Here is a 27,066-nt window from a genome sequence, read left to right on the forward strand (position 1 = left end):
AAAGAAGAAAAACAAACGCATTCAAAATTACAGATAAAATACAGATAGAGAATTGTACGAACGGGTTGCCATGTTGTAATTTCACGGAGAGAGCAAAATAAGAGGAGAGACAGAGCAATAGTATAAGATGGGAAGCTTTGTCTCTCTCGGGTGCGGAGGAACCTCTGTGTATAGTGAATGTGAAGATGATTGCTAAACCCTAGATGTCTTTTTTTGGTAATTAGTTTATTGAAGATGTTGGCTTACAATAAAATAGGTCATTTAAATAAATAGATGCAAAGCACACCTAACCCAGCAAGCTGGCCCCTAGATTTGGCCTTCTCTCAGTGGTCCATTATAAACTAGTTGATGTAGTCTCTCTGGCTCGGCTAGATTTAACTGAACTCTGTGAGATGATAAGATAGAGGGCTCTTGGAAGTGAAAGCAAAGCTAGCTAGGCTGCAGTGCAGATACCCTTTTGTTGCTGATGGAGGAAAGAGTAATTGATCCCATCCCTTAGAGAAGGAGACAAATGGAACCATTTATTCTTTTTTATCTACAGCAGCATGGTGTGTTGTCTGGTCAAAGTGGGGACATAAAAAAAGTGGTATTAGTTTTAGGAGTGCAGAGAAGAGATCAAAGAAAGATGGCGTGGACCCCATATGTTTATGAAAAGTGGTCACCTTCTCTCCAATTCCAATCTTCTTTTCTTGCTTGCAATTTGCACAGCTGAGGCTTCCCTCTACTCTCTATGTTCTATGTATATGTCCTTTCACTTTTGTCATGGTTGGTTTCAATTTCAAACGAGTTCAATGAATCCAAGCCAACAGTCACAGACTCACAGCATGCGGAGGGCTAAAGACTTTGCTGCTTCTTGTTTGACTTTTAAAGAGAAACACCAGAGACAGATAGAGAAGTTTTGCCCCTTTCTTTTGGTTTGGGCCGGCTACCGCCACAAGACAAGAGATTGGATGCTTCTCCTCCTAAATCATAATGGGTTGTTGGAGAAATAGTATAGCCGAGCGGCGATACTCTTTAAATATATTCAAATATTTTAACGGTATAGCTGCACGGCTATACCTCTTTAATATATTCGAACATTTTAAAAGTATCTGTCTTGAGGCCCTAAACCATTTTGCTTCTCTATAAGCGTTTCCAAGCATCAAAAACTCGGTCTTGAGGCTCTCTCTCAACTCAAGCTTCAATTTTTTTTTTTCTTCAGTTTCAGTTGCTGCGTTGCTTCGATTGGTTGGGCTATCTCAACGTCTGCCGAGGCAAAGCCTTTGTCCTCCGGGTTCGGCACCTACGTGCCTGGTGACGTGGACGACTACATTTCGGTGAGTGTGGTTTCTCTTGTTTGGTTGCTGAGAAAATGTTGAGAAACCAGGAAGAAATTGAGTAATTTGTTTACCGGAAGGATCCAATTCGATTTAATTTCAAACTACTGTTAGAATTGGTGAAACTCTTTCGATCAAATCAAAAGTAAAATAGATTTTTGTTGTTATAAAAGACAACATTCTAACAAGTGGTCTATTGATTCCATGGCAGACCAACACAAGCCACACTGGTTCACCAATTGCAAGCCTCTTCTTTGTAATTGGTTGATGGTTAAAAACCGTCATGTAAAGCCAACCAAGCAGAGAATGCAAGAGGACTTAAAGACTCGACTACCATACTCCCCAATTACACTCCCTTAAAGGAAGTCCTATATAATAGGAACTTCTACTTACAGTTGTTCTTCCTACTGAGAGGAAGTCTATAAAGAGAAACAGTTATGCTAAGAGGAAATCCATGTAGAATACAACGTTTTGAGACCCTTAATCAAGTCCTAACAAAAATACAGGGATTTAACGCACATTTACAAAGCCTGAGATCCCATCATACACAACAAGTCTAAAACTACGGTTTCTCTTAAGGGTTGTAGTTTTACTTGTTAAAAAGAAAGTATAAGGAACGTTTCCCCACAAACATGATAGTGGCAGCCAGGTTATTGACGATTCTACAACAGGCGGCCGCTGGAAAACCCGAGTTTCTTGAACTTTTTCACGGTGTTAATACACCTCCATAGGCTCAAAGGTTCATTGGTCACCTACGTAAATATTCCCCTGCTTGAATAATTGTTTATTTAACAAAACATAGATATTAAGTATATATTGTTTAATACCAGCTGGCTATGATATTCAGTTTGTGAATTTCTAAAATGTTATATTATTTTATCTTTTGTGTGGTATTCTGCAGCAATCCTCTTCAGAATTTAGAGAGAATACAAGCTAATTTCACAAGGAGGAGAAGCCATAGAAAAGCAGAACGCAGTGATGACTTTGATTGCACATTATGCTTGAAATTACTATATGAACCTGTCACAACTTTGTGGGCATTTCGTGCCTATTTTGGTCAATGGATCGAGGTGAGTGTTTTGCTATTACTGATTCTATTTAATTGAGTTAGTCTATATCTTCTAATCCCTTTTAGTCCTTGACTTGTGTTAATTTTCCTAGATAACAAATGTCCTTTGTGCCGAACAGTTCTTTTCATTAGTCCTAGAACACGTGCTTATAATAATTTAATGAGATGCTTGTATTATTTGACATCAGAATTATTGCTTTATGGTTTTCTATACCTATGCTGTTTGTAATGGGCATAGTTACACATCCCCCAGGAGTTCCACCTATTATAGATTGAGTCTGGCATTCTCACTTTTACAGAGTATAACAATTAGCGGTTCTATCTTCCTAGCTTCCCAATATTTTCATAAAGTTTGGTGTAAATTAGCAAGACTTTTGGTAGTAAGAATTAGCTTCAAAAGTATTGAAAAGTCATTTATTTCACAAAGTTTTTAAAAGTCATTTACATTTTGAATACCTCAAAACTTTTACATACTCTTTAAAACTCACAATTGAATACAACTAAACTTATAAAGACTATTTAAAAGTCACAATTGAATACCTTGAGACTTCTAAACTCATTAAAAGTTATTAAAAGTTAGAATTGGATACACCCCCCTTAGAAATTGGAAGTTGGGTCAAGTAGAAGCCAATTAGGTTTCAAATTCAATTTGGATATTAAACATTACTCATCATATAGTTAATTACTATTTATTAAGTAATATAATTTATGGAGTTAATTAAAATAATTAATATTAATTACTCATTAAAAAAAACTATTTATTGACCTAAAGGAACTAATTTTACTATTTTAAAAAAGATAATGATGCACTTTTGAATTTTAAATGGTATAGCCGCGCGGCTGAATTATTTACAGGTATTAAACAGTATAGCCGACCGGCTTTACGCTTTCAGTAAATTTGAACGTCACATAGTATAGCCGACCGGACACAGAGCACAAAACTCGTCACCAAAACCATCAGTTGATTGGCTATAGAGGACTCGAACTCGTCACTACGAACGTCTAGGGCACAGAGCAAGCCCATTCCAGGTTTCGAGCAGTTTCGGAAAATCGGCTTAGGTGCTAGGTGGGAGGACACCGACGCCAAGGAGTTGGGCAGCGCCTAGGCGGCCTGGGCTGATCTAGGAGGCCTCTAGGCGGCCTGGGGAAATCTAGGCGGCGCCTAGGCGGCCTGGGAGGATCTAGGCGGCTTCTAGACGGCCTGGGGAAATCTAGGCGGCGCCTAGGCGGCCTGGGAGGATCTAGGCGACACCTAGGCTGCCTGGGCGGATCTAGGCGGCCTCGGAGGGTCGTGTCCTTTTTCTCTCTCCAAATGAAGACAGACGAAGTTTGCACTCGCAAAGGAATGTGGTGCGTGAGTGATATGAAGAGACAGAGAAACGAACACGAAGCTTGCACTTGCAGTCCAATCTACAAAATTGAAATACTCGGTCTTGAGCCTCTCTCTTAACTCAAGCTTCAATTTTTTTTTCTTCGGTTTCGGCTGCTGCATGCGTTGATTCTATTTTTTTGTGCTTTTTGTTATTGAAGTTCGCAACCTTAGATGAACATCCAAGGCAGTTTCTTAGTATGCCAGAAGAAGCCCAGCAGATGGTTCTTTAACCTGAGGCACACCTTGTCGTTGGGCATTGATTACACCATGCCGGTCTGAATGACAAAGATAGATCTCTGATTGAGGAGCTTTTTGCAAACAACAAGATTCAGGCATTTCTGTTTTACCTCAGTAAGCATGAGTCTTTCCTGAAAAACACATTAGGAAAAGAGAATATAAAAAAGATCATTTTCTTACTCTATATACTGATTAGGCATATGTATTAAATTATAGGTATTGGTTTGTACCAGCACATTGGCATGGGGTGTAAACCTTCCAGGTCATCATCTGGTCATTGTTAAAGTAATGCAAAATTTGCGTGGTATCTTTTTCATTTAGTTCCTATATTTACAAAGGTTTCTAGCAGGAGTATATTGCAGCAGCTGTTCTTCTGGACAAATTTACGCAAGTGTTGATTCTCTTGCAGGGAACAGAATATTATGATGGGAAAACAAAGGGATATGTTGATTTTCCAATATCAATCACAGATATATTGCAAATGATGGTTTTGGTCACACATGACCGTATGGAATAACAAATGGGATAATGGAGCCGATTGGGAGATATGTGTAGCTCTGAAAAGGTGATCCTATAACTTGCTTCAAGAGAGAGAGAGAGAGAGAGAGAGAGAGAGAGAGAGGATTTGTAGCTGCATTAACTATTGCTGGTGCGAAGGAGCAAAGGTGACGTGTATATAGTGTGTGAGGAGGAGGAAAGGTGACATAAAATAAGGACAGGCATAAGAAATGAGGGGTTCGTTTCGTGTGGAATGAAAGGAAGAGATAGAAAACTGTGTTTCTGTTGTTGAGAGGGTGAGAATTGGGAGGCAAATGAAGAGGGAATGAGAGATTTATAATTCCTGGTGATCTTGGTTGGGGTAAAGAAAAGGAAAAGATAAATTAGTCGTCAACGCTCATGCAGGGAGAGGTCAGTTAGTGGAGGGAGGCGCATTGGCATTGCTCACCCATGCCTTTCTGCTTTATTGATTTCTTTCTACTTCTCGAAGCCTAATGTTACTGTCTAATAAAGTCACATAGAAAATCCTTACATCTTCTGCTCTGCAACTACATGTCTATGAACTTTTTTATTTATTTAAATATTTTGACTGTACAAGTGGAATAGCACTGTAGGGTGGACGCTACTTTAGACTATGTGAATGAGTTTGATATTGAGGAGGAGGTAATAGTATGGGCCAATGAAATCTTCTTCAACAGATTCAAAGAAAGTTTTGGTTGAAATTTTGAGCACCTTATTTTGGAGGCTTGTAGTGTAGATATATGCATCATCCTTATGCTTTGGTGATGTCAAAAGAAGCATACATAATTGTTTATTCCAATTCTGGAATGAAGGGGAAGACACCTTCAAGGAGTCGTAGGTGTGTATTATTGGGGTCTCCACTGAGGGAAGGTCATTATCACATAGGAGAGAAAGAAAGATGGAAAAAGAAGTGAAATCAGAAGACAAAGATCCCCTGCTGACAGAAAAGCACACCTCTAATGATTAGTTTATTGAAGATGTCTTTTTTTGGTAATTAGTTTATTGAAGATGTTGGCTTACAATAAAATAGGTCATTTAAATAAATAGATCCAAAGCACACTTAACCCATCAAGCTGGCCCTTCTAGACTTGGCCTTCTCTCAGTGGTCCATTTTAAACTAGTTGATACAGGAACTTCTACTTATAGTTGTTCTTCCTACTGAGAGGAATTCTACAAGGAGAAACAGTTATGCTAAGAGGAAATCCATGTAGAATACAACGTTTTGAGACCCTTAATCAAGTCCTAACTAAAATATGGGGATTTAACGCACGTTTACAAAGCCTGAGATCCCATCATACACAACAAGTCTAAAACTATGGTTTCTCTTAAGGGACTTTTGTTGTGGTTTTACTTGTTGAAAAGAAAGCATAAGGAATGTTTCCCCACACACATGATAGTGGCAGCCAGGTTATCGACGATTCTAAAATAGGTGGCCGCTGAAAAACCCGACTTTCTTGAACTTTTTCACGGTGTTAAATACACCTCCATAGGCTCAAAGGTTCATTGGTCACCTACCTAAATATTCCCCTGCTTGAATAATTGTTTATTTAACAAAACATAGATATTACGTATATATTGTTTAATACCAGCTGGCTATGATATTCAGTTTGTGAATTTCTAAAATGTTATATTATTTTGTCTTTTGTGTGGTATTCTGCAGCAATCCTCTTCGGAATTTAGAGAGAATACAAGCTAATTTCACAAGGAGGAGAAGCCATAGAAAAGCAGAACGCAGTGATGACTTTGATTGCACATTATGCTTGAAATTACTATATGAACCTGTCACAACTTTGTGGGCATTTCGTGCCTATTTTGGTCAATGGATCGAGGTGAGTGTTTTGCTATTACTGATTCTATTTAATTGAGTTAGTCTATATCTTCTAATCCCTTTTAGTCCTTGACTTGTGTTAATTTTCCTAGATAACAAATGTCCTTTGTGCCGAACAGTTCTTTTCATTAGTCCTAGAACACGTGCTTATAATAATTGAATGAGATGCTTGTATTATTTGACATTGGAATTATTGCTTTAATGGGCATGGTTACACATCACATCCCCCAGGAGTTCCACCTATTAGAGCATGTCCACCGCTGCACCAAACCTGGGCAAAAGGCCCCCCTGGCAGCCCATTCCAGCTCCAGCGCACAACAATGAGCCAGGGCAAATGGTGGGTCCCACCAGCCTGGGCAAGCCCAAAGGCTAATTCTGCCTGGGCTGTTGCCCTCGGGCTGCTGACATCAGCATGATGTCAGCAGCTGATTTTCAAATTTTTTATTACTGTTGGACCCAACTAGCCCACATTGCCCAATAGTTACAAGCCATGTGGCTTCTCCTGGAGCCTCCGATCAAAAAATATTGCACAATCCAACAATTGTCCAATTTTTGGCTTTAAAAAATTGAACAAAAAATCAAAAAATTTTAAAAAATATATCAAAAAATTCTGAAATTTTTTTCTATACATACCTACCAATATTATTCACTTTCCACACCAATTTAATTTCAAAATTTTGTCCGAAAATGTTATCTTGATTTTTAGGTGAGGATTTTACGATAAATATTAACACTTGGGAATTGAAAATCTTATCCGAAAAGCTTATCAAAATCAATGGTTTAAGTATAAATAAAATAAAATAAATTTAAGTGAATAGTAATTGCCTTAGACTTGCCCTAAACTTAGCCCTCATGGATGGAACCACAAATGGCAAGCCTGACACTATTCACGTGAATAGTGGCAGCCCTTGCTTGCCCTTGCCCTAGACTTAGCCCTTATGGGTGGAGATGCTCTTATAGGTTGAGTCTGGCATTCCACTTTTACAGAATATAACAATTAGCGGATTTGTGGTTCTAGATTTTGGAAAAAAAAAAATATCCAAGTAATGGGAGCTTTAGTTTTAAAACACAATATAGTTCACTAATTTGGAAGATAGAAATACAATTTCATCTAATTGGCATAAAGACAAAGACCAAAAAGAAGTACCTAATTTTACAATAATATCATTAAAAAATATCAAAATTACACACGATGTCACTCCTTCTAAGGTAAATACACTATGCACATGTCCACATTTGGCAATCCCCCTTCCAGCCAACCGCCCCCTCTGGCCAGCCACTGCCATCTACAGGGGACCAACAGCTTCCTAGCTTAGTTAGCTACTGTTTATACAGGATCAATATATATTTATATACATTATGTATATATTTATATATATATATATATATATGTTCAGGTTTCTTCGTCATGCCAACGTTCTGTGTCTTACAAAAACTCTCAAGACCAAATCTTTTGCTTCGTTGAGTTACGTTACAACAGAGCTAGCGCCGAAGTCTGCTGTAGCCTGTAGTGTACTCTCTCCCCTTCCCTCGACGGAACGGAGTTTGATTGAAGTAGTCAAAATCACACAGACTTTGCAATTATATGGCCAAACACTGACCCGTTTAAATGCACCATGCCTAGCTATAATTATGTTAATTTTACTACTACTTTACTCTCGGCATTTATTTTCCAACTCTCAGTACAAAACGCTCCAATTTCTCTTCTTTTTTTTTTTTAAAATTTATAACTCAAGTGAAAAAGAATGTATATATATCAATTATGTACACTGCGATGCAACAAAAATACAATCTATATATATCAATTATGTTTAAAAAAAAACAAAAACAAAAATGAAAACAGCTACAAAAACAAAAATTAATTTTATAGAAGCAAAATAGAGGAACCAAGATGAAAGTACTAAAATGGAAACTGCGATGCAGACGCGGAAACTGCAATGTAGAAGCGGAAACTGCAATGCATAAACGAAAACTGCAATACAAAAATGGAACTTGCAATGCTGAGTTTGGGCAAAAATGCTCAGCTCTAGAGTTAAACAAAACAAAACAATATATATTTTTTTTATTCAAGACATGTTGGTAAAATACTCTATTTCTGGCAATGCAGTTTCCAAAACTGCAATGCAGTTTCCAAAACTACAATGCAGTTTCCAAAAGTCCAATTTTGAGTTCCCTTGCTCTTATGTAGTTCTGCTCTTCTCTTGCCCACCCAATTCCTCATCTAGGTAGCCTCTACTCTTCAAATTGGTGAGGTTTAAGGCCATGGAAAGAACAAAAATTCAATTGTAATTAAATGAAAACTGCAATGCAGTTTCCAAAACTGCGATGTAGTTTCCGAAAGTCCAATTTTGAGTTCCTTTGCTCTTGGGTAGTTCTACTCTTCTCTTGCCCACCCAATTCCTCATCTAGATAGCCTCTACTCTTCAAATTGGTGAGGTTGAAGGCCAAGGAAAGAGCAAAAATCCAATTGTAATAAAATGAAAACTGCAATGCAGTTTCCATTTCTAAATCAAGACAAATGCATAATAAGTGAGCTTTGAATGTGTAATTAAATTCCCAGTAGTTTATCAAATTTCGTTCATGTTATTAAGTTTTTTAGAATAAAATACTTGAGGCATTCACAAGACTTCCAATAAGCAAGAAGATTGTGTTTCCCATTCAAATATTTGCTAGCAGATTATACGACTTGAACACCCGCTCGCTAAGCCCCCACAAAAAAAAAAAAAAAAAAAAAAATAGATGATATGTCTCTTTTGGCATTCATAATCCGATCATAATCATCTGCTGTACTTTTAAAAGATGTGGAACTATGCATGCAACGAAATTTTAAGGGGTATTTTATTATTTGTTACTTACTAGTACTCATGGCCCCATGAACATGGCAGGAAGTAAATGGGTCTAGGCTTGTTTGCTTGGAAAATGCTGCAACTTAAAGAAAAAAATTCATATGTCTCATTTGCCAAACAAAAAACGACGAAAAGAAAAAAATTTCTGTCAGGCGTCTCAATGTGCTTGCTTCCACAGATAATCCAAAATATAAAAAGCTATAAGCTAAATGGTTTGGCCTAGCATAGTTGAATTGCTTCATACCAGTTATAGACTCTTCAGTTTGCCAAGAAGAAGCAGCTGACGTTTCAAAAACACGAATTTCTCTCCCCAACTTTTCTTTTGCTGCTGTGAGCTTGGCCTGAACTCACTCCGACAAAATGAAAAGACAAAAGTAAATGTAATATCACCCACCACACTCATATGACAGAATGAGTCGCGGCGATTTGCACCAATGATTACACATTCATCGTCATCTCCATCGATTGCCTGAGAAGCCATGATCTGAGGCAATCGTTGTCTACGTCTGTCCAAGAGAGAGAGAAAGAAAGTGTGAGATCTGATTTTGGAAGGCTTTTAAATAAAAAGGATAAAATTGTATTTTATCTTTATAATTTAGACATGCCCAACAAATCTGGGCCTTCTCTTTGGCCAAATCCAAAACAAAATTTGATTCCTATGTATCAAAACCAAAACAGAAATACTCTAGGTATCAAATCCTTATTAATAAAGATTTTTATGTCTAATACCTAATTTTTCTTTAATTTTATTAGGTTAAACCTTTTGTTGCACTGACATGTCTGTCATATTCAGATTTCATCTTTAGGAAGCTTCTGCTTGGAACATTTGGGGAGGATTATCTCTAGATCAACATATCTTATTTACTTGGGACAATTTGTCTTTATTCAAGCCATTAAAATTTTATGTTAATGATTTTGTACAAATATTATAAAAATCCTCAAAAATTCTTAAATGCCCCTCTTCTCTTTGTTTCATGTGTAAATTTCTTTTGAGTGTACGGATTTTGTTACCATGAAAGAGTGTTAGGTTTTTCATACAAAAAGTAGAAGAAAAAAAAACAGAGAAAAGTGAGAATTAGGAATTTCTTAAAAAGTAGGTTAATTTGTGATAAAAGAAAGAGTCTGAATTTTGAAGGATGCCCATCTTTCTTAAATTCATGGCTCTACCATATGCGCCAGAGCATAACAATAACAACAATAACATCAACAACAATAAGTCCGCATCTCCCTAACAAACAATCAAAACAATCAATTTTGCACTTGCAATTGATGTAAAGTTCAGCATATTCGTAGCAGAACTTAGTTTTGCACCTGCAATCAACTCAAAAGAGACATAAATTAATAGGGCATTAATTCAAGAATTCATTGAATTGAACGAAACGAGTTGAAACAGTAATAATAATTATTAGGGAGGTTGAAATCACATTTAAGATCGACATTTAACGTCACTTATCAGATTCATCAGTAATTTTCCAACTATCATAGTTTTTTTAACTTTTATGGGAGGAAGAAGGTAAAAGATTAACTGAACTGCATTGGATGAGGTTGCAACCCCGCGATCATTCCACATAGAAGCTGCAATTGGGACATCTCCTCTGTTGTTCCTTCTTCGCAAGGTTTCTCAACATATTCTCCCTTTCCCTCTCAACCTTGTTCAACTTCGGAAACTTGGCACACTCAAACCCTACGTGCCAAGCAACCTGCGCGCAGAACAATTTCCTACAATTGGCGCAGTCCGATTACCTTACGATCATCCCTTTCTTCCCATCATCATCAATGATTAGCATTGCCGAGCAATCCTTGCGGGGACAGTAAAACTTTTGAGAGGCAGGAACCACAGCCTCACACAAGGCAACTCCCCACCTCTCAAACACCTTCCGGGAGAGGATCGAACGGCAATGCTTGGGATCTAGGAGCCTGGATGTGCAATCTGGATCGGGACACCGGATGCTTATGATGATTTCTTCAAGCTTGGAGGCCACGTAACTGACCATGCAGTCCCTACAATAAGCATGGCTGCAATTTTTTATGCCAAACCACTCGGATGCTGCTACCTTGAGCTCAACACAGATTTCACAGATAAAAGCCTGCTGGGTCTTTGTATTCTCCGAGTTGAAAGACTCCCCAACTTCTGTTATGGATAAATCCATAGGGTATTAAGGTGTTCATAGGGGGGTTTGTAATTCTTTCTTGATCGTGGGTTGCCATATCGTTTTTTGGAGGCAGGGTTTTGGGGGGCTTGAAGATTTTAGGAAACCTGGCTTCAACATATCAATCAAGAAATTTCTGTGGGTTTCTTGTTTAGTTTGTAGACCTTTTCTCACTTCCATTGTGCTCTTTATTCTTACTTAATATTATTCGCAATTAGGTTTATGGAGGCCAAAGTCCAAACATAGTAGGAGACTGACTTTGCAAAGAAGTCATCATCACATACAAATTGCCAGCGAATGGTCAAAATCACCAAGACCATCCGCTACATGGTTTTTATTTTTTTTAATTTCCTATTTTTCCCATTCTTATTTTTTTTATAATCATAATAGAATCCAATACTAATTATTTCTCCTCATCAACTGAGAAGAGCTCTTCTAGGTTGTATGGCACTACAGAGGAGGGGGGCCCATTCCAGAGAGCCTTTGCAAACTGCTCATGGATCCTCTCAGTGGGATGAAAAAAACACCGAGTATAGTTGGGCGACTATACTATTTATAAAAAAAGAACAAAAGGGATCCACTTAACGTGTCAAAAATAGTACAGCCGCGCGGCTGTACAATTCTTTTAATAAAAATCGTAGGCTATACTATTTTTAATAATAAAAAACCCTTTCGTATAGCCTCCCGGCTATACTATTTATAGGGAAAAGGCAAAACATCACTTTTGGTCTCTGTGGTTTACCACTTTTACCACTGAGGTCTCTGTGGTTTACCACTTTTACCACTGAGGTCCCTGTGGTTTCAATTTGAAGAATTCAAGGACAATCCTCAATTTCTGTCAAATTCTTCTAACTTTGGTTACTTATTAAGGGGTATTTCGGTCCAAAATTTATTCCTTAAAAAGAAACAATATTAATATAAATTAAAAAAAATTACAATTTTAAAATTACCAAGAGATAGGTGCAAACGAGCCATTAGTTTGGTCCGGGAGAAAACATGGAGCTCGGTCGAGACTTTGATATAGGTGGACAGGTATCTGATGGCCATAGCATTTCTCTGAGTACATGGAATAAAGATAAATTTGTTTTCCTGTTACTTGCATTTGAATCTGTGTTTGGCTTTATGAAAACAATATCAGGTCAAATATGTGGTAGAGCTTTCTCGAGCTCTTGCAAGGATGTTTGGTGTGACGGGATGAGCGAGCGGCGCGGCGCGGCGGAAGCGAAACACACATTTCGTCACTCAAAGCACACTCGTGCAGCCCAGGATCCCTTCGGATCTCAGTCAGCCTTCTACCCTTTCATGATATTCATGACTCTCACAACTCCGCGAGAGGTTCACCTTCAAGTGTCGTCTCCCACTAGACAACGAGTCACATTACCTTGTGACAATACAATCACTCCGCATCCGGCAACGAACCCTCGACGCCCATACATCAAGCGTTGCATAAGACACGTCAACTGCATCGACCACGTCGCATGCTTTACTCATGTCTCGCTCATGTCCAAGTCAAGACATAGCGATCCAACATACCATCGGTTTACCCACACTTATGCCGGTCATTCCTTTAGCGTCCACGATAGCCCACATCCTTAAGCTATATACGCAAGCTGTTATACTTGCATGTCGCCCAAGCCTTGGCGACATATGTATTTCGAATGTCCCACATAACTATCTATGCATTGCATGGGGTCGCAACCCATGCATACCGGCATCTGAATATCTTCCTTCAATATTAGACAAGGCCGAACCCAAGCCAGGTCCATCGAGTATTGTCAAATGTCTCGCTAGTCGATAGCATAGCGAATGCCTTATGTTGACCTCACTCTTTCCAACGATGTGCAATACGAACAACCCTGAGTGTTCGTACTGTCCTCGGGAATTCCTTTCCCTCGGAGACACATATTATCCTTCAACAATCTTATGCCCGCTTTTATGACTATCTCCAATGTCATAAGGATGCTCGCTTAGTGCCACAAGAGTGTAAGCACCAGGGGTGGTGGAGAGCATGACACCATGTCACCCCCTATATAGCATTTTATTCATTTAGCCTTCTGCCAGAAGGGAACATCACCTATGCATGAGGAATTATAATTGAGCATAATTCCTTCATACGAACTCCGAATAGTGAACCATCAGTTGCGTTTCCTGCGTCTCGACATCACGTACATTTCGGTATTCTTGGTTCCCTGGGGTTCCTCCCGTAACCTTCAAAAATACCCAAAATACTATTCACAAGTGCAACCCGGCCAACACCAACCATTCTAGCTCTTAAGCTCTCGCCCATCCACACTTAGACTACCTCATAAGAGCATAGATGTCCCAACGGAATCACGGTAGCATTTGTCTATGTGCGACCGGTGACACTGGGCTGGGTTTATAGGGTAATCTCTTTACTCACCAAGTGTCATCTCCTGAGGTTGATTGGAGTTATGGTGAACCAGCAGAGATGCTAAGTGCAAGTCCTGAAGATGGTGATGTGCTCTAGGAGAAAGCAGTGGAGCATATATTATTAGAATCCCATTTGGTCCACGTGATCAATACCTCAGCCAAGAATTACTCTGGCCATATATTCAAGAATTTGTAGATGGTGCTCTAGCTCACATTCTTAGCATGTCCAAAGTTTTGGGTGAACAGATTGGTAAAGGCCAGCCTGTTTGGCCATATGTAATTCATGGCCACTATGCAGATGCAGGGGATAGTCACTACTACATTTTACACTTTGCGCGACGAAGAGAATTTCGTCGCGCAAAATACATTGTAGTCGCACAAATTTCAGCGCGACAGAAATTTCGTCGCGCAGAATCCGTCGCGCAAAGATCGTGAAGAAAGACTTTGCGCGACGAAGTTTTTTCATTGGCACGCAAAGCGACTTTGCGCGACGAAAAAATATTGGTCACGCAAAGTCACTTTGCGCGACGAAAAAATATTGGTTGCGCAAAGTCACTTTGCGCGACGAAAAATATTGGTAGCGCAAAGTTGTGCTCGACGAAATACATTGGTCGCGCAAAGGTTTGCGCGACGAAATACATTGGTCGCGCAAAGTTTTGCGCGACAAAAAACATTGGTCGCGCAAAGTCTTAAAAAATTTTTTTAAAAAAATAACAAATTCCCGCGTACAATTTTTGGTACCCGCCCAAATTTTTTGAGTTTTGCGCGACGAATACTAACGTCGCGCAAATATTTGAGTGACGAAATATTTTTTGTTTAAAATTTTTTTAATTTAAAATAAACTAATTTAATAGTTTGCGTTACGAAATATTTTGTCGCGCAAGGTTTTTGACTTTTTGTTTTATTATTTCTTTAATATTAATTAATTTATATTAATTTATTCAAAGTTTTACTTTTTAAATTTAATTTAATTGTATGATTTCTTTTTAAAATTACTTTAATTTAAATTGATATTAATTTTTTCAAATTTTTACTTTTTAAATTTAGTTTAATTGTATGATTTTTTTAATTACTTTAATTTAAATTGACATATTCAAAATAAAATTACATATGAAAAATAGTGATCAAATTATCCAATAAATATATATATAATATTCAAAATGTACACATAAATTAACAAAGTACAATAATAAAATCCTAATACAAGCGTATTGTGGTGGTAGTGGCGGAGGATATGTTTTGATAGCTTCCTAATCCTCAACTTTAGCCGTCAAAGTCTCGATGATTCCCTACAAAAAAACAAATATGGTCAAATAACCAAAAAAAAAAAAAAAGAAGGCATAATCTCCCCTAAAATTGTTATACCACAAATCCAACCCAAACTCCAATCCCTCCCCTTTACTCAACCCCAAAACCCACATAAACTCAAAATTAACTCCAAAAACACATATTAATGAAAAAATTTTAAAATTTGGAGAGAATATACCTTTTGGCAAGATTGAGAGTGAGTGAGAATGAGAGGGAGAAGTGAGTGTGAGAGAATTAGAGAAGATAGTGATAGAGAGATGAGAGAGTGAGTGAGAGAGATGAGAGAGTGAGTGAGAGAGAGTGAGAGATAGTGAAGAGAGAGATGAGAGATTAAGTGAGAGGAGTGAGTGAGAGAAATGGTGGGATTTGGGGAGAGGGAAAGAGAAAGGAGAGGTAAGAGTAGAGAAAGACATTGAGAAAATGGTGGAGGAGTTATTTCGGTTTTAAAAACCGTATCACTTTGCGCGACGAAAAATATTGTTGGTCGTGCAAAGGTTTGCGCGACGAAAAATATTGGAGTATTGGTCGCGCAAACTTTTGCGCGACGAATATAGGAATATTGGTCGCGCAAAGTCTAAAAAAATTATTTTAAAAAAATAAAAATCCCCGCGTCCCATTTTTGGTACCCGCCAAAATTTTTAAATTTTTGCGCGATGAAATATACATATTGGTCGCGCAAAGTCTAAAAAAATTCCCGCGTCCCATTTTTGGTACCCGCCCAAATTTTTGCGAGACGAAAAATATATATTGGTCGCGCAAAGTTTTGAGCGACAAAAAATATTGGTCGCGCAAAGTCTAAATTTTTTTTAAAAAAAAAAATCCCGCGTCCCATTTTTGGTACCCGTCCAAATTTTTAGAGTTTTGCGCGACAAACTGTTGGTCGCGCAAACTTTTAAGAGACGAAAAATTGGTTCGTAGCACAATATTTATAAAAATAATTGTTATGAATAATAAAAATAAAATTATTTTATTTTACAATTTAAAATATAAATAAGGTTAAAGCTGCTTAATAAATATATATACTATTCAATTTCTTAAGTGTTATACGTACAAAATAAATAAATTTAAAGCTACTTAATAAATAAATATATATACACATACCATTCAACGATCCAACCATCAGACTTGTTTGTATATACTTCAAAATCGTATACCCCAAAAATCGCAAAAAATAAACATTCAGAGATCTAGTAACGGGACAAAACTTTTCGATGGTTATAAATGAAAAATTACGATTTAACGGTTATTTTAACTCCGATTTTGATGATTTTTTTTACAGCTACATTCCTTGACCATATATGAATACAATGACTGAATTTGATCTTCAATTTAAAATATTTACACTAGTGGATACCACAAAATCTTATGTTATATTTAATGAAAGTATAAAAAAAACTCTTAATTGTTAGTGAATATATTATTTTGATGGCATACACATTCTACGAAACTAGTTTCAACGATCCAACCGTCAAATTTGTTTGTTTATACTTCGAGATCGTATACGCCAAAAATCGGAAAAAATAAACATTCAGAGATCAAGCAACGGGACAAAACTTTTTTACGGTTATAAATGAAAAATCATGATTTAATGGTTATTTTAACTCCGATTTTGATGATTTTTTACAGCTACACTCCTTGACCCTATATGAATACAATGACTGAATTTGATCTTCAATATAAAATATTTACACTAGTGGATACCACAAAATCTTATGTTATATTTAACGAACATATAAATAAACTCTTAATTGTTAGTGAATATATTGTTTTGATGGCATATGCATTCACCAAAACTAGTTTCAACGATCCAACCATCAAACTTGTTTGTTTATACTTCGAGATCATATACGCCAAAAATCGAAAAAAATAAACATTCAGAGATCAAGTAATGGGACAAAACTTTTCGATGGTTATAATGAAAAATCACGATTTAACGGTTATTTAACTCCGATTTTGATGATTTTTTACAGCAACACTCCTTGACCCTATATGAATACAATGAACTAATTCGATTGTCAATTTAAAATATATATTTTCTAACAAAAACCCAATCTGAACAACAATAATATATTTTTCTAACAAAAATCCGATCCGATCTAAAATAATAAATTTAAAGCTACTTAATAAATATATATACTGTTTAATTTCTTAAGTGTTATGCATACAAAATAAAAAACAAAAACAAATTGGTTTAGGCGACGAAATGTTTGGATTACGTCATGCAAAGATTTAAAAAAATATATTTTTTATTTTTATAAGGACTTTGCGCGACGAAGTTTATTGTTTCGTCGCGCAAAGTCACTTTGAGCGACGATGTATTGTTGTCGCGCAAAGTTACTTTGCGCGACGAATTTTTTTTCGTCGCGCAAAATTTGGTCGCACAATACTTTGAGCGACGATGTATTGTCGTCGCACAAAAGTTTGTCGAGCGAAGTGGCTTTGTGCGACGAATTGTTTTTCGTCGCGCAAGACTTTGAGCGACGAAGTTTTGAGTTTTGTCGCCCAAAGTGACTTTGAGCGACGAATAGTTTTTCGTCGCGCAAAATTTGGTCGCGCAAGGGTTTTTTTTTACTAGTGAGTGCTGCTCTTCTTTCTGGTGCTTTGAATGTCCCAATGGTTCTAACAGCACCCAACCCGACTGCCTTTCTCCTTCTCCTCATCTTGTAACTCAACCCAAATAATCTTGTTTCTCCTTTTCATCTCCGGCCTTGCAGTCCTCACTCCAATCCATGCGAACTAGGGGGAAGGTTCTCAGGATTTTTTATATTTAAAACTAATTTCACTAAAAATTTATATTTATATTCTTTATTTGAAAAAGGAAGAAATCGTTTAATAATTTTTGGACCAAATTGCCCCTTAATAAGTAACAGAAGTTAGAAGAATTTGACAGAAATTAAGGATTGTCCTTTAATTGCTTCAAATTGAAACCACAGGGGCAAAAGTGATCAAATTGAAACCACAAGGACATTAGTGGTAAAAGTGGTAAACCACAAGAACCAATAGTGACGTTTTGCCTGGGTAAAAAAAGGGACCTGCCTGGCGCCTAGCGCTCATTTTGCCACATGTCAAAAATAGTATAGCCACGCGGCTATACTAATTTTTATAACAAAACCATTAGTATAGCCGCGCAGATCTACTCTGTTTTATTTATAAAAATAAAGACCCTGCGTATAGCCGAGCGGCTATACTATTTATAATAAAAAAAAGTGACCACTGCCTAGCCCCTAGAAACACGAGTCAAAATAGTATATCCACGCGGCTATACTAATTTCAAATAATAAAAACCATCGTAGAGCCGCGCGGCTATACTATTTTCATTTTTAAAAAACCCGAGTATAGCCGCACGGCTATAATATTTATATATAAAAAACAGAGAGGACCTGCTTGGTGCCAAGCGCCTGCTTTGCCACGTGTCAAAAATAGTATAGCCGCTCGGTTATACTATTTTTTATAATAAAACCCATAGTATAACAGCGCGCCTATACTATTTTTATTTTAAAAACCAGTATAGCCGCGCCGAGCGGCTATACAATTTATTAAAAAAAAAAAAGAAAAAAAAAGAGGACTCGCCTCTCAAACACCTCATGGCGGAGGATCTAATGGCAATGCTCAGGCTCTAGCAGCCCTGATGTGCAATCCGAATCGAGGGGGCACCAGATGCTTCTGATGTTCTCTTCAAGCTTGGAGCTTGGAATGACGTCTAAATTCATGGCCGCCATTATGTCTCCACCGAAAGAGAAGATAAAGCCAAATTATAATAAATTGAATTTGTACTTGCATGCCATGACAATATATTGCAAAATCACCATCATACATCAAAATGGTGATTTTGCAATATATTCGCCAACCAAAACAAGAATTTAGAACAAAGATTTATAGTAGTAAGAGGTTGTAGTATTCTTCATGTAAAATGTTTGTTTGAAAAGTGAAGAAATTACTAAAACCACTCCAAATCATCATGCCATTCGCTACGACAAATAATGTGCGCAGTAACAGAATTTAATAGCACTCGAGAGAACGGGATAGATCAAAGGCAAATATTCCCACGAAAAATATAAATTCAATAATTGAACTTTTAGATTGATTTACTACAAATTTCTCTCTCTTCAATATTTGCTTTCGATATGTTGAAACTAGCAAATTAATAACATGGGAATAGTTAGGCATAAAACCTAGGTTTTTTTTTAGAGGGTGCATTTGCTAACGCATGGGTTGGGAATCTCTTAATTATATTTAACTTTTCAAACTAACTTCAAAATCACTAGATTAACACACCATCATGAAATATCGTTTATCGAGCCTTCCTTAGTGTAAAAGGACTATGACTTCATTAGCTGAAAGTGCTTTAGAAGAAGGATTGACCTCGAGTTCATTGACATCCTATTTTTTGTTGTTGTATTTATGGGTTAAACCCGTGTTATTTGTTATAAATAAAATCCATTTTTTTTATTCGTGCCTAATGGGCTAATAGCTGGAAATCATTAGAATGAGAGGTATTGGAAAGAATTTAAATTCTCATTCCCCAATATCGCTTGTACGAATAAAATAATTGAAGAAATAGCTCTAGTCCAATGGACTAAAGTGATATTTCAGCCCCAAACCTTAAAATGATATTACAAAACTGTATATTTAAATCGTATAGCCAGGCGGCTATACTCACCAAATATATTAGAATATTTTAAACGTATAGCCGGTCTGCTATACTTTCTAAATACATTCGAATATTTTAAGAGTATAGCCGTGTGGCTATACGCTTGAAATGTTAATATATTAGAATATTTTAAGAGTATAGCCGCGCGGCTATATTCTTTAAATATATTCCAAACGAACATGAAGCTTGAACTCGCAGAGGACGGAGATTGTAGTCGAAGTTTTGCTTCTCTATCAACTCAAGCTTCGATTGTTTTCTTCGGTTTCGGCTCCTTCGTCCTCCGGGTTCGGCACCAAAAATAAACCCAACCCGCCTAGGAGGTCCGCCCAGCCGCCTAGCGCCCGCCTAGCCGTCTAGCCGCCCGCCTAGGCCCATTTTTTAGAGTCTAAAGCACAAGATTCCGAGGATAGACTCGAAACGGTTGCCTCTCAGGCTCAAAAGGTCATGCACTGATGTACTCAATCCATCTTTGGTCTATGGCTATGAGTGTGTGATGTTGTTAGTGTGGTGTTCATTTTGCCATTGGCTTCTTTCTCTTTGCTTTCAGATGGCTGACATTGTTACAGAACAATGGATTCAAATTTAGCGCCTTGAGCAGGTTCTTCATATTACATAAGTATGTTTTTTCTGCTTGAAACTGGCTTTAGGTTCTTTATTTGCTAAATTCATAAGTTTTGCTAATTCACTAATATTTTCTAGTTTCTTCTTGGTTGGACTGCTTTTCATTCTTTGGATATTGCATTTCTGTTATAGATTTTGACATTTGATCATGCCCTCTTGTTTGCTGTGAGAAAAAAAGAGAAAAAAGAAGAAAGATTTGTCTCCTCCTCTGTTGCATAGGAACCCAAAACCAACCCACCAAAGAACAGAAAAAAAAAAATGAAATATTACACCACCTCAAGTGAAAAATCTAATTCATTTAAGCTTTTGTATTTGTTCTTGTATCAGCATCTGTGTTTCTGTTGTGTGAACTCCACCTCAACTCCAAGGAAAACAATTAAAAAAAATTAGAGGGTGCATTTGCTAATGCATGGGTTGGGAATCTCTTAATTATATTTAACTTTTCAAACTGACTTTTAAAGCACCAGATTAACAAACCAACATGAAATATCGTTTATGGAGCCTCCCTTAGTGTAAAAGGACTGTGACTTGATTAGCTGAAAATGCTTTAGAAGAAGGATTTACCTCGAGTTCATTGACATCCCTTTCACTATAAAAACCTGGCTTTTAAGGTTGAGGCAATGACCCTTCGATTTTGAAGGATAGGAAAGATTATTCAGCAAACATCTCCAATTTTGAAGGATTCAAAAGGTGAAATTTTTTTAATCTGATCTGTTAACAATTTGTGTCTAATAATGGCTAATATGCCGTTAGAGAAACAGAGATAGAGGTGTGCATATCACTGTGCTGGTTGTAACATTTGGCTAATATGTACCTACAGGAACTATGAATATGTCTGTTTTCTAACTGTCCAGCATTCAGTCCCATATAGCGTGGCTGGTCTAACAGATGTTCTATAAACTTAGCTTTCAATTCTAGCAAAATATGATGATCACACTATATATATGCTTAACAAAACCCTCCATTTTACCTATCGTGCTTTGATTCTATGAGCCACATAATCTCCATTCTCCCCTTGTATATATGGATGATTGAGTACATGCTAGATAGTGAAAGTTTTTGCCTTTTGATGTACTCTTAGTGGTGCAATTGGTTTCTCTTATGTCTTTGTCAGAACCAAAGGCTCCTCTTGGTTAGCAGAATTCAAAGGAATATGGTTCCAGTGACCAGCTAGTAGATGCAGCTTTGCCTGCTACTGAGGTCAAATCATCAGAACTGAGTATAAGGAATGGTACAAATAATCTTCACTATTATTATCAACAGTGTCTTCTGCATCACGATTCTCTTTCTTTTTTTTAATGAAAGTTTGTAACTTAAATTTGTGTTTCTTGTAAAAAGAAAAATTATAAATTGCTCACATATCACAATTCTCTTTCTGCAACTCACATATCCCTGCAAGGGCAAAGTCAGTTTACAAGCCTGACAATGTTACAAAAGGACAAACAATAAACGAAAACGGATAACCCTCAGTCAATTAGAAAACAGTCTCTTGACATCATGGTGCTGTGGCTCTGTGCTCCACCACTAAGAATTAATCCAGTGCTGCAAAAGACAGTCTTCTCGTAACCCATGACTTATCAAAATCATGTTAGGATATTAATAAAATATATTACTATAAATTCATGTTATGCAATCAACTAAGGTTTGATATGCATCACATATGAAACCGAACGTTTGAGCATTCACACACAGACACACAAAAGAAGACCACCAATATGGATCTCTGCAGATGACGAAAGTCAGCATTGTCCATTTAGTATTACAGCCCTAAAGATGAGTGGTATCATATAGAAGGTTTAACATAATTTGTGATAGGAGAAAGTTCAAGGTCATTAAAAGTAAATCAAAAGCAGATTGCAGATTGGGTGTGTCCAAGACCCCATGAAGAATTCGTTGCTAGATTTTGGAGCCTGCAATGCAAAAAGATCAGAATTTTTTTGTCATTCGTATGAATTTTGGAAATATTTCAACAACACATGTTGTGATTTGAATTAGAGTTAATATATTGTTTGGTAATGAACCTTCAATTTTGAAGCATAGCAAAGATTATTCAGCAAACATCTCCAATTTTGAAGGATTCAAAAGATGACAAATATTTTAATCTGATCTGTTAACAATTTGTGTCTAATAATGGCTAATATGCCATTCGAGAAACAGAGATAGAGGTGTGCATATCACTGTGCCGGTTGTGACATTTGGCTAATATGTACTTCCAGGAACTATGAATATGTCTGTTTTCTAACTGTCCAGCATTCAGTCCCATATAGCATGGCTGGTCTAACAGATGTTCTATAAACTTAGCTTTCAATTCTAGCAAAATATGATGATCACACTATATATATGCTTAACAAAACCCTCCATTTTACCTATTGTGCTTTGATTCTATGAGCCACATACTCTCCATTCCCCTTGTATATATGGATGATTGAGTACATGCTAGATAGTGAAAGTTTTTGCTTTTTGATATACTCTTAGTGGTGCAATTGGTTGCTCTAATGTCTTCGTCAGAACCAAAGGCTCCTCTTGGTTAGCAGAATTCAAAGGAATATGGTTCCAGTGACCATCTAGTAGATGCAACTTTGCCTGCTACTGAAGTCAAATCATCAGAACTGAGTATAAGGAATGGAACAAATAATCTTCACTATTATTATCAACAGTGTCTTCTGCATCACGATTCTCTTTCTTTGTTTTAATGGAAGTTTGCAACTTAAATTTGTGTTTCTTATAAAAAGAAAAATTATAAATTGCTCTTATTGTAGAGTTCATGCAATAGAATTGGGTTAGTAAAAGTGTTGAGACAGACTTGTTGTATCTACTCAGCTTTTTTTGTTCAAAATATTTTGGATGTGTTATTAAAAGTGTGAAGATAGCATTTTATTCCTATGGTAAATGGATGCTATATGTGCAATGCTTATGATTTCTTATCTCAGTTATAGGCGAAACAAAGACTTCCGTAGCTTCTGGAATGGAGTCCAAAATAGTAAAGGAGCCACGCACAGTTCAACAATGAGGCACCCATCACCTATTTCCAGTCCAGGCAAGGGATATGACTTACAAATTATTATTTTATTTATTTTGGAACTGCAGAATTGGTTATACTTGTGCTGTTGAACATAATCATGCAGATAGTGAAGAAAGAGATCTCGTGAATATTTTTGCTAGTCTCAGTCTAAAGCCTTCGAATCTTCCTGCTCGAGATGCTCCTTGGAAGTGGGTAACTTCTCCTTTTAAGATGTTACATATGTGTATTCTATCATGATTTCAACAACTCATGTTGTGATTTGAATTAGAGTTAATATATTGTTTGGTATTAGAAGTTGATTAGAAAAATGTTGCTTGAGAATATGTGTGGTCTTTTTTTTTCAACTTAAATCTTCCAGTGGGATCGCTTTTGCATCCTATGTTGATGTTCTGAATGCACTGTTTTGTCATGGCTACTGTTTTACATATTTACATATATCAAGTTAATTAAGTGCTCTCAAAAGCTTCATTGATGTTTCTTTCTTTAGGGGAGGCTTCATCCTTGATGCAGCCAAACCTGGAGAATTCATTGGTGGGTTAAAGACTACCGTGTAATGCCAGGAACCAAGCCAAACCAAAAAAAAAAAAGAAACTCAGAGAGAATGAGAGGGGAAATTGGCTCTTTCCAACTAACAGGAACAAGACATTTTCATTAAAGACTACCAATAGATTGATAGTGTTCTTATGGTCAACAAGGACAAGAATTCCAGGGCTGCTCACCTTGAGTACACCTGATGAACCAGTGAGGGGTGTGTTTCTTTTAGTCTGCAATATATATGGAGAGTTTGACTCTAATTACAAGATAATTGAATTAATTTGATAATGTTTTCTGTAACTGTCTGTCACTTAAAAAATCTCACAATTAGCAGCATTGGAAACTTGATTAGAAAGTAGAAACCCTGCAGTATTTAGTTTAAGTTGAGTAGCTGGGAAGACAATTAGTAAGCTATCAATACTAAAGTTGAAGGCAAATTACTAAAGTTTCAAGGACAGATAAATAGGATGAATTTCTCATAAGAGAATGACATGATTTGAATTCCCACTATAAGTGTATTGCAAGTACCCTTCTGCTCGGGAAAGACAATTAACAGAGAAAGGTTACGCTGGAAGCAAAATATAAGCTTTCTAGTTGTTGAGTTTGCAAAGAAGGATGCCCTAGAAATTTTGAAATTATGTGGCCTACTTCCATTAGTTTATACTTTATAGTTATTAATTTGCTAGTTTCAACATATCCAAAGCATATATTGAAAAAATGGAAATTTTACAATAAATCAATCTGAGAGTTCAATTATTATTATTTTTTTTTTCGTATGAACGTTTGCCTTGGATCTACCTTATCCTCTCGAGTGCTAAATGTGTATTTTACCGAGTCTTTAAGATGTGTACGAAAAATGAAAGTATTATTGAAAAATACATACATACGTGTATAATACAAGTATTAAACGGGAAATTGCTAAATTCTTTATACGGGTAACAACTCTGGAAATGGAAAAAATCAAAAGGGGACTATAGAGACTCAAGTAATGTCCTAATAGTAATGGATAATGCTCTAAATGAAAATATGGGAAAAAAATTATATAAAAAAAAAAGGGACCCAATATAGTCGATAAACTAATGGAAGTAGGCCACAAAATTTCAAAATTGCTAGGGCACCCTTCTTTGCAAACTCTCAAACTAGAAAACTTATGTTTTGCTTCCAACTCAAAATAATATTTTAAAAATATTTAAAGGGTATAGCCGTGCGACTATAACAATTTGTGAAAAATAAAGAAGGTATTAGTCACAATGAATATATAAGGGTTAGAAAACATAGGGGTAGCCACAGTCTCTGGATTGGATTTATTTCACCTCAAAATTGCGAGTATCAATTTTTTAGTGTTATAAACTAATGGTTGTGTTAGCGGTTTGGATTGGATCAGTTTTTATTATTATGTTGAACAATTTAAGAATTAATCTGTTGTCAAATTTTTTTTAAACAAAATACAAACAATTGTTTAAATCATAAAAAAAAAATCACACTACCAAAATATCATAAAATTTAAACCACCATTAGTTCTTACACTGGGTCATATCTCGTTGTCTAGGTTGTCAATTTGTAGTTGAGCTGAGTGTCATTTGTTTCCACATGTCCTGTTGAGGGCATCTTTCGCAGTGACAAGTGTTTCCTTAATTTAGCCCCCACGTCCCAAATGATCTAGAAACGAGCAATTTTTTAAATATTTTTTTTATTACAAGGAATAAGCAATTTCTTTCTTTTGGGATGTGTTTTCCCCTTTTTTCAGCCACTTTAGTCGCGTGATCTAAAGTGCTCAAAGCTTGCCACGACCTCACCTAATGCATGCAAATCCTATCCCTTCTGCTGCCACATGTCATTGCATAACGGGATTTAAAAGTCACCACTCCCACCTTGCATAAAAAAATCAATTGAATATCAGAAACACAAACAAAACTTTTTTTTTTTCAACTGCTATAAACATGCCTCCATCAACTTCGTTGGTCCAAATATCCTTCACAAAATCTCTCCCTTGAACCAGTTGAAGTTCTTAATAGCAATGGAATGGTCTCCTGAAGATGCCTTGAAAGCTTACTTACACACTCTTCATCTGGTAATTTTCTATATACATTAAATATACATTGGTGGTGTGGAATTATTTTTCGAGTTTTGTAATTTTCTCCTTCATGTATCTTGCTAATTGATTCACTTAAATTAATGCAGTGTAAGGTTGACAAAGATGAAGACTTGAGCCTTGGAAATCACACAACCACTACCAGCATTATCGTAGAGCCAAAATGCATGGAATTTATATCAGCTTTGGCAGCTGGAAAGCGAGCAAGATTAATCCTGCAAATAACCTCGCAAGGCATAACGCCAATGACAGTTTCACTGGCTGTGGCTGCAAAGCAAATCGGAGGCCGACTAATTGTGTGGATTAACAGTCAGGATATGGATCGTGTGCAGGAAAGTAGCAAAACCCTGTTTGTGGAAAATGGTCTTGACGAGGTCGTTGAATATGTTTATGGCACTGATCCTTGTATGCTGGTGAAGCAGTTGAAGAACATAGATTTTGCGGTTGTTGACTTCAAATTAAAAGATCACTTGAAATTGTTGAAGATTATGAACTTTAACCCAAATGGGTGCATAGTTGTAGGAACCAACGTTGATGACCCTAAGACTAAGAGGGATTTTGGAGGTCCATTGATTCTTGATCGAGTTTTTAAGGAGAAGAAAGGGTTTCGTTATGTGACTCTACCTTTAGGAGAAGGAATGGAGTTGACAAGATTTAGAGCCGTTGGCAATGGTGGCAAGTGCCATTGCCAAAGCAAGAGGTACAAAAGATTTCATGTAACATTTGAAAATTGAAGCTCTTGTTTGTAGTTGTTATTTTTATTTTATATGTATATACGCATAGGGAAAACCTAATTTTTATGGTCACTTTCAAATTCAAGATATTATATTGGCAGCCCCGCCCCCCTCCACACCCTCCCACCGCCACCAGAGACTCCTTGACAATTTCCAGCCCACCTTATTCCCCTCACCAGTGGCGGATCCACTAAAGGGAGAGTGAAGATTATTGCCTCTACTCATCCTTCTTCCCACCCACGAAGTTCTCAGAACCTCCATTAAAGCTCTAAGCGGTTCACGTTTACCCCTTACACAGTGGATAATAAACATGTACTATTATCAACTCATAATCAATATGAATCTTACAACTATTCTCACAAGAGGTAAACACCTG

The 27,066-nt window shown here is 36.8% G+C and overlaps 1 protein-coding gene, 1 long non-coding RNA gene and 1 pseudogene across 2 annotated transcripts; 2 read left to right on the top strand and 1 right to left on the bottom strand.

Annotated features, from left to right (window-relative positions):
- On the bottom strand, positions 10,678 to 11,337 carry LOC18767660 (annotated as a pseudogene).
- Positions 20,038 to 21,528, top strand: LOC109950536. Its single transcript, XR_002272760.1, has 3 exons — positions 20,038 to 20,128; positions 20,235 to 20,303; positions 21,423 to 21,528. It is a non-coding gene; the product is annotated as an uncharacterized LOC109950536 (long non-coding RNA).
- LOC18768253 lies at positions 25,735 to 27,052 on the top strand. Its single transcript, XM_007200198.2, has 2 exons — positions 25,735 to 25,935; positions 26,046 to 27,052. The coding sequence occupies exons 1-2, from the start codon at positions 25,882 to 25,884 to the stop codon at positions 26,688 to 26,690; spliced, it is 699 nt and encodes a 232-aa protein (XP_007200260.1). The 5' UTR covers positions 25,735 to 25,881; the 3' UTR covers positions 26,691 to 27,052.

This window comes from Prunus persica, chromosome G8 (genome assembly GCF_000346465.2).
Source record: "Prunus persica cultivar Lovell chromosome G8, Prunus_persica_NCBIv2, whole genome shotgun sequence".
NCBI classification, from domain to species: domain Eukaryota; kingdom Viridiplantae; phylum Streptophyta; class Magnoliopsida; order Rosales; family Rosaceae; genus Prunus; species Prunus persica.

What these genes read in the sequence shown, in the direction of transcription:
- LOC18768253 (XM_007200198.2), top strand. Translation starts at nt 25,882, where the DNA reads ATGGAATGGTCTCCTGAAGATGCCTTGAAAGCTTACTTACACACTCTT. An exon ending in ACTTACACACTCTTCATCTG is followed by an intron (nt 25,936 to 26,045) that starts GTAATTTTCTAT and finishes AAATTAATGCAG; the next exon opens with TGTAAGGTTGACAAAGATGA.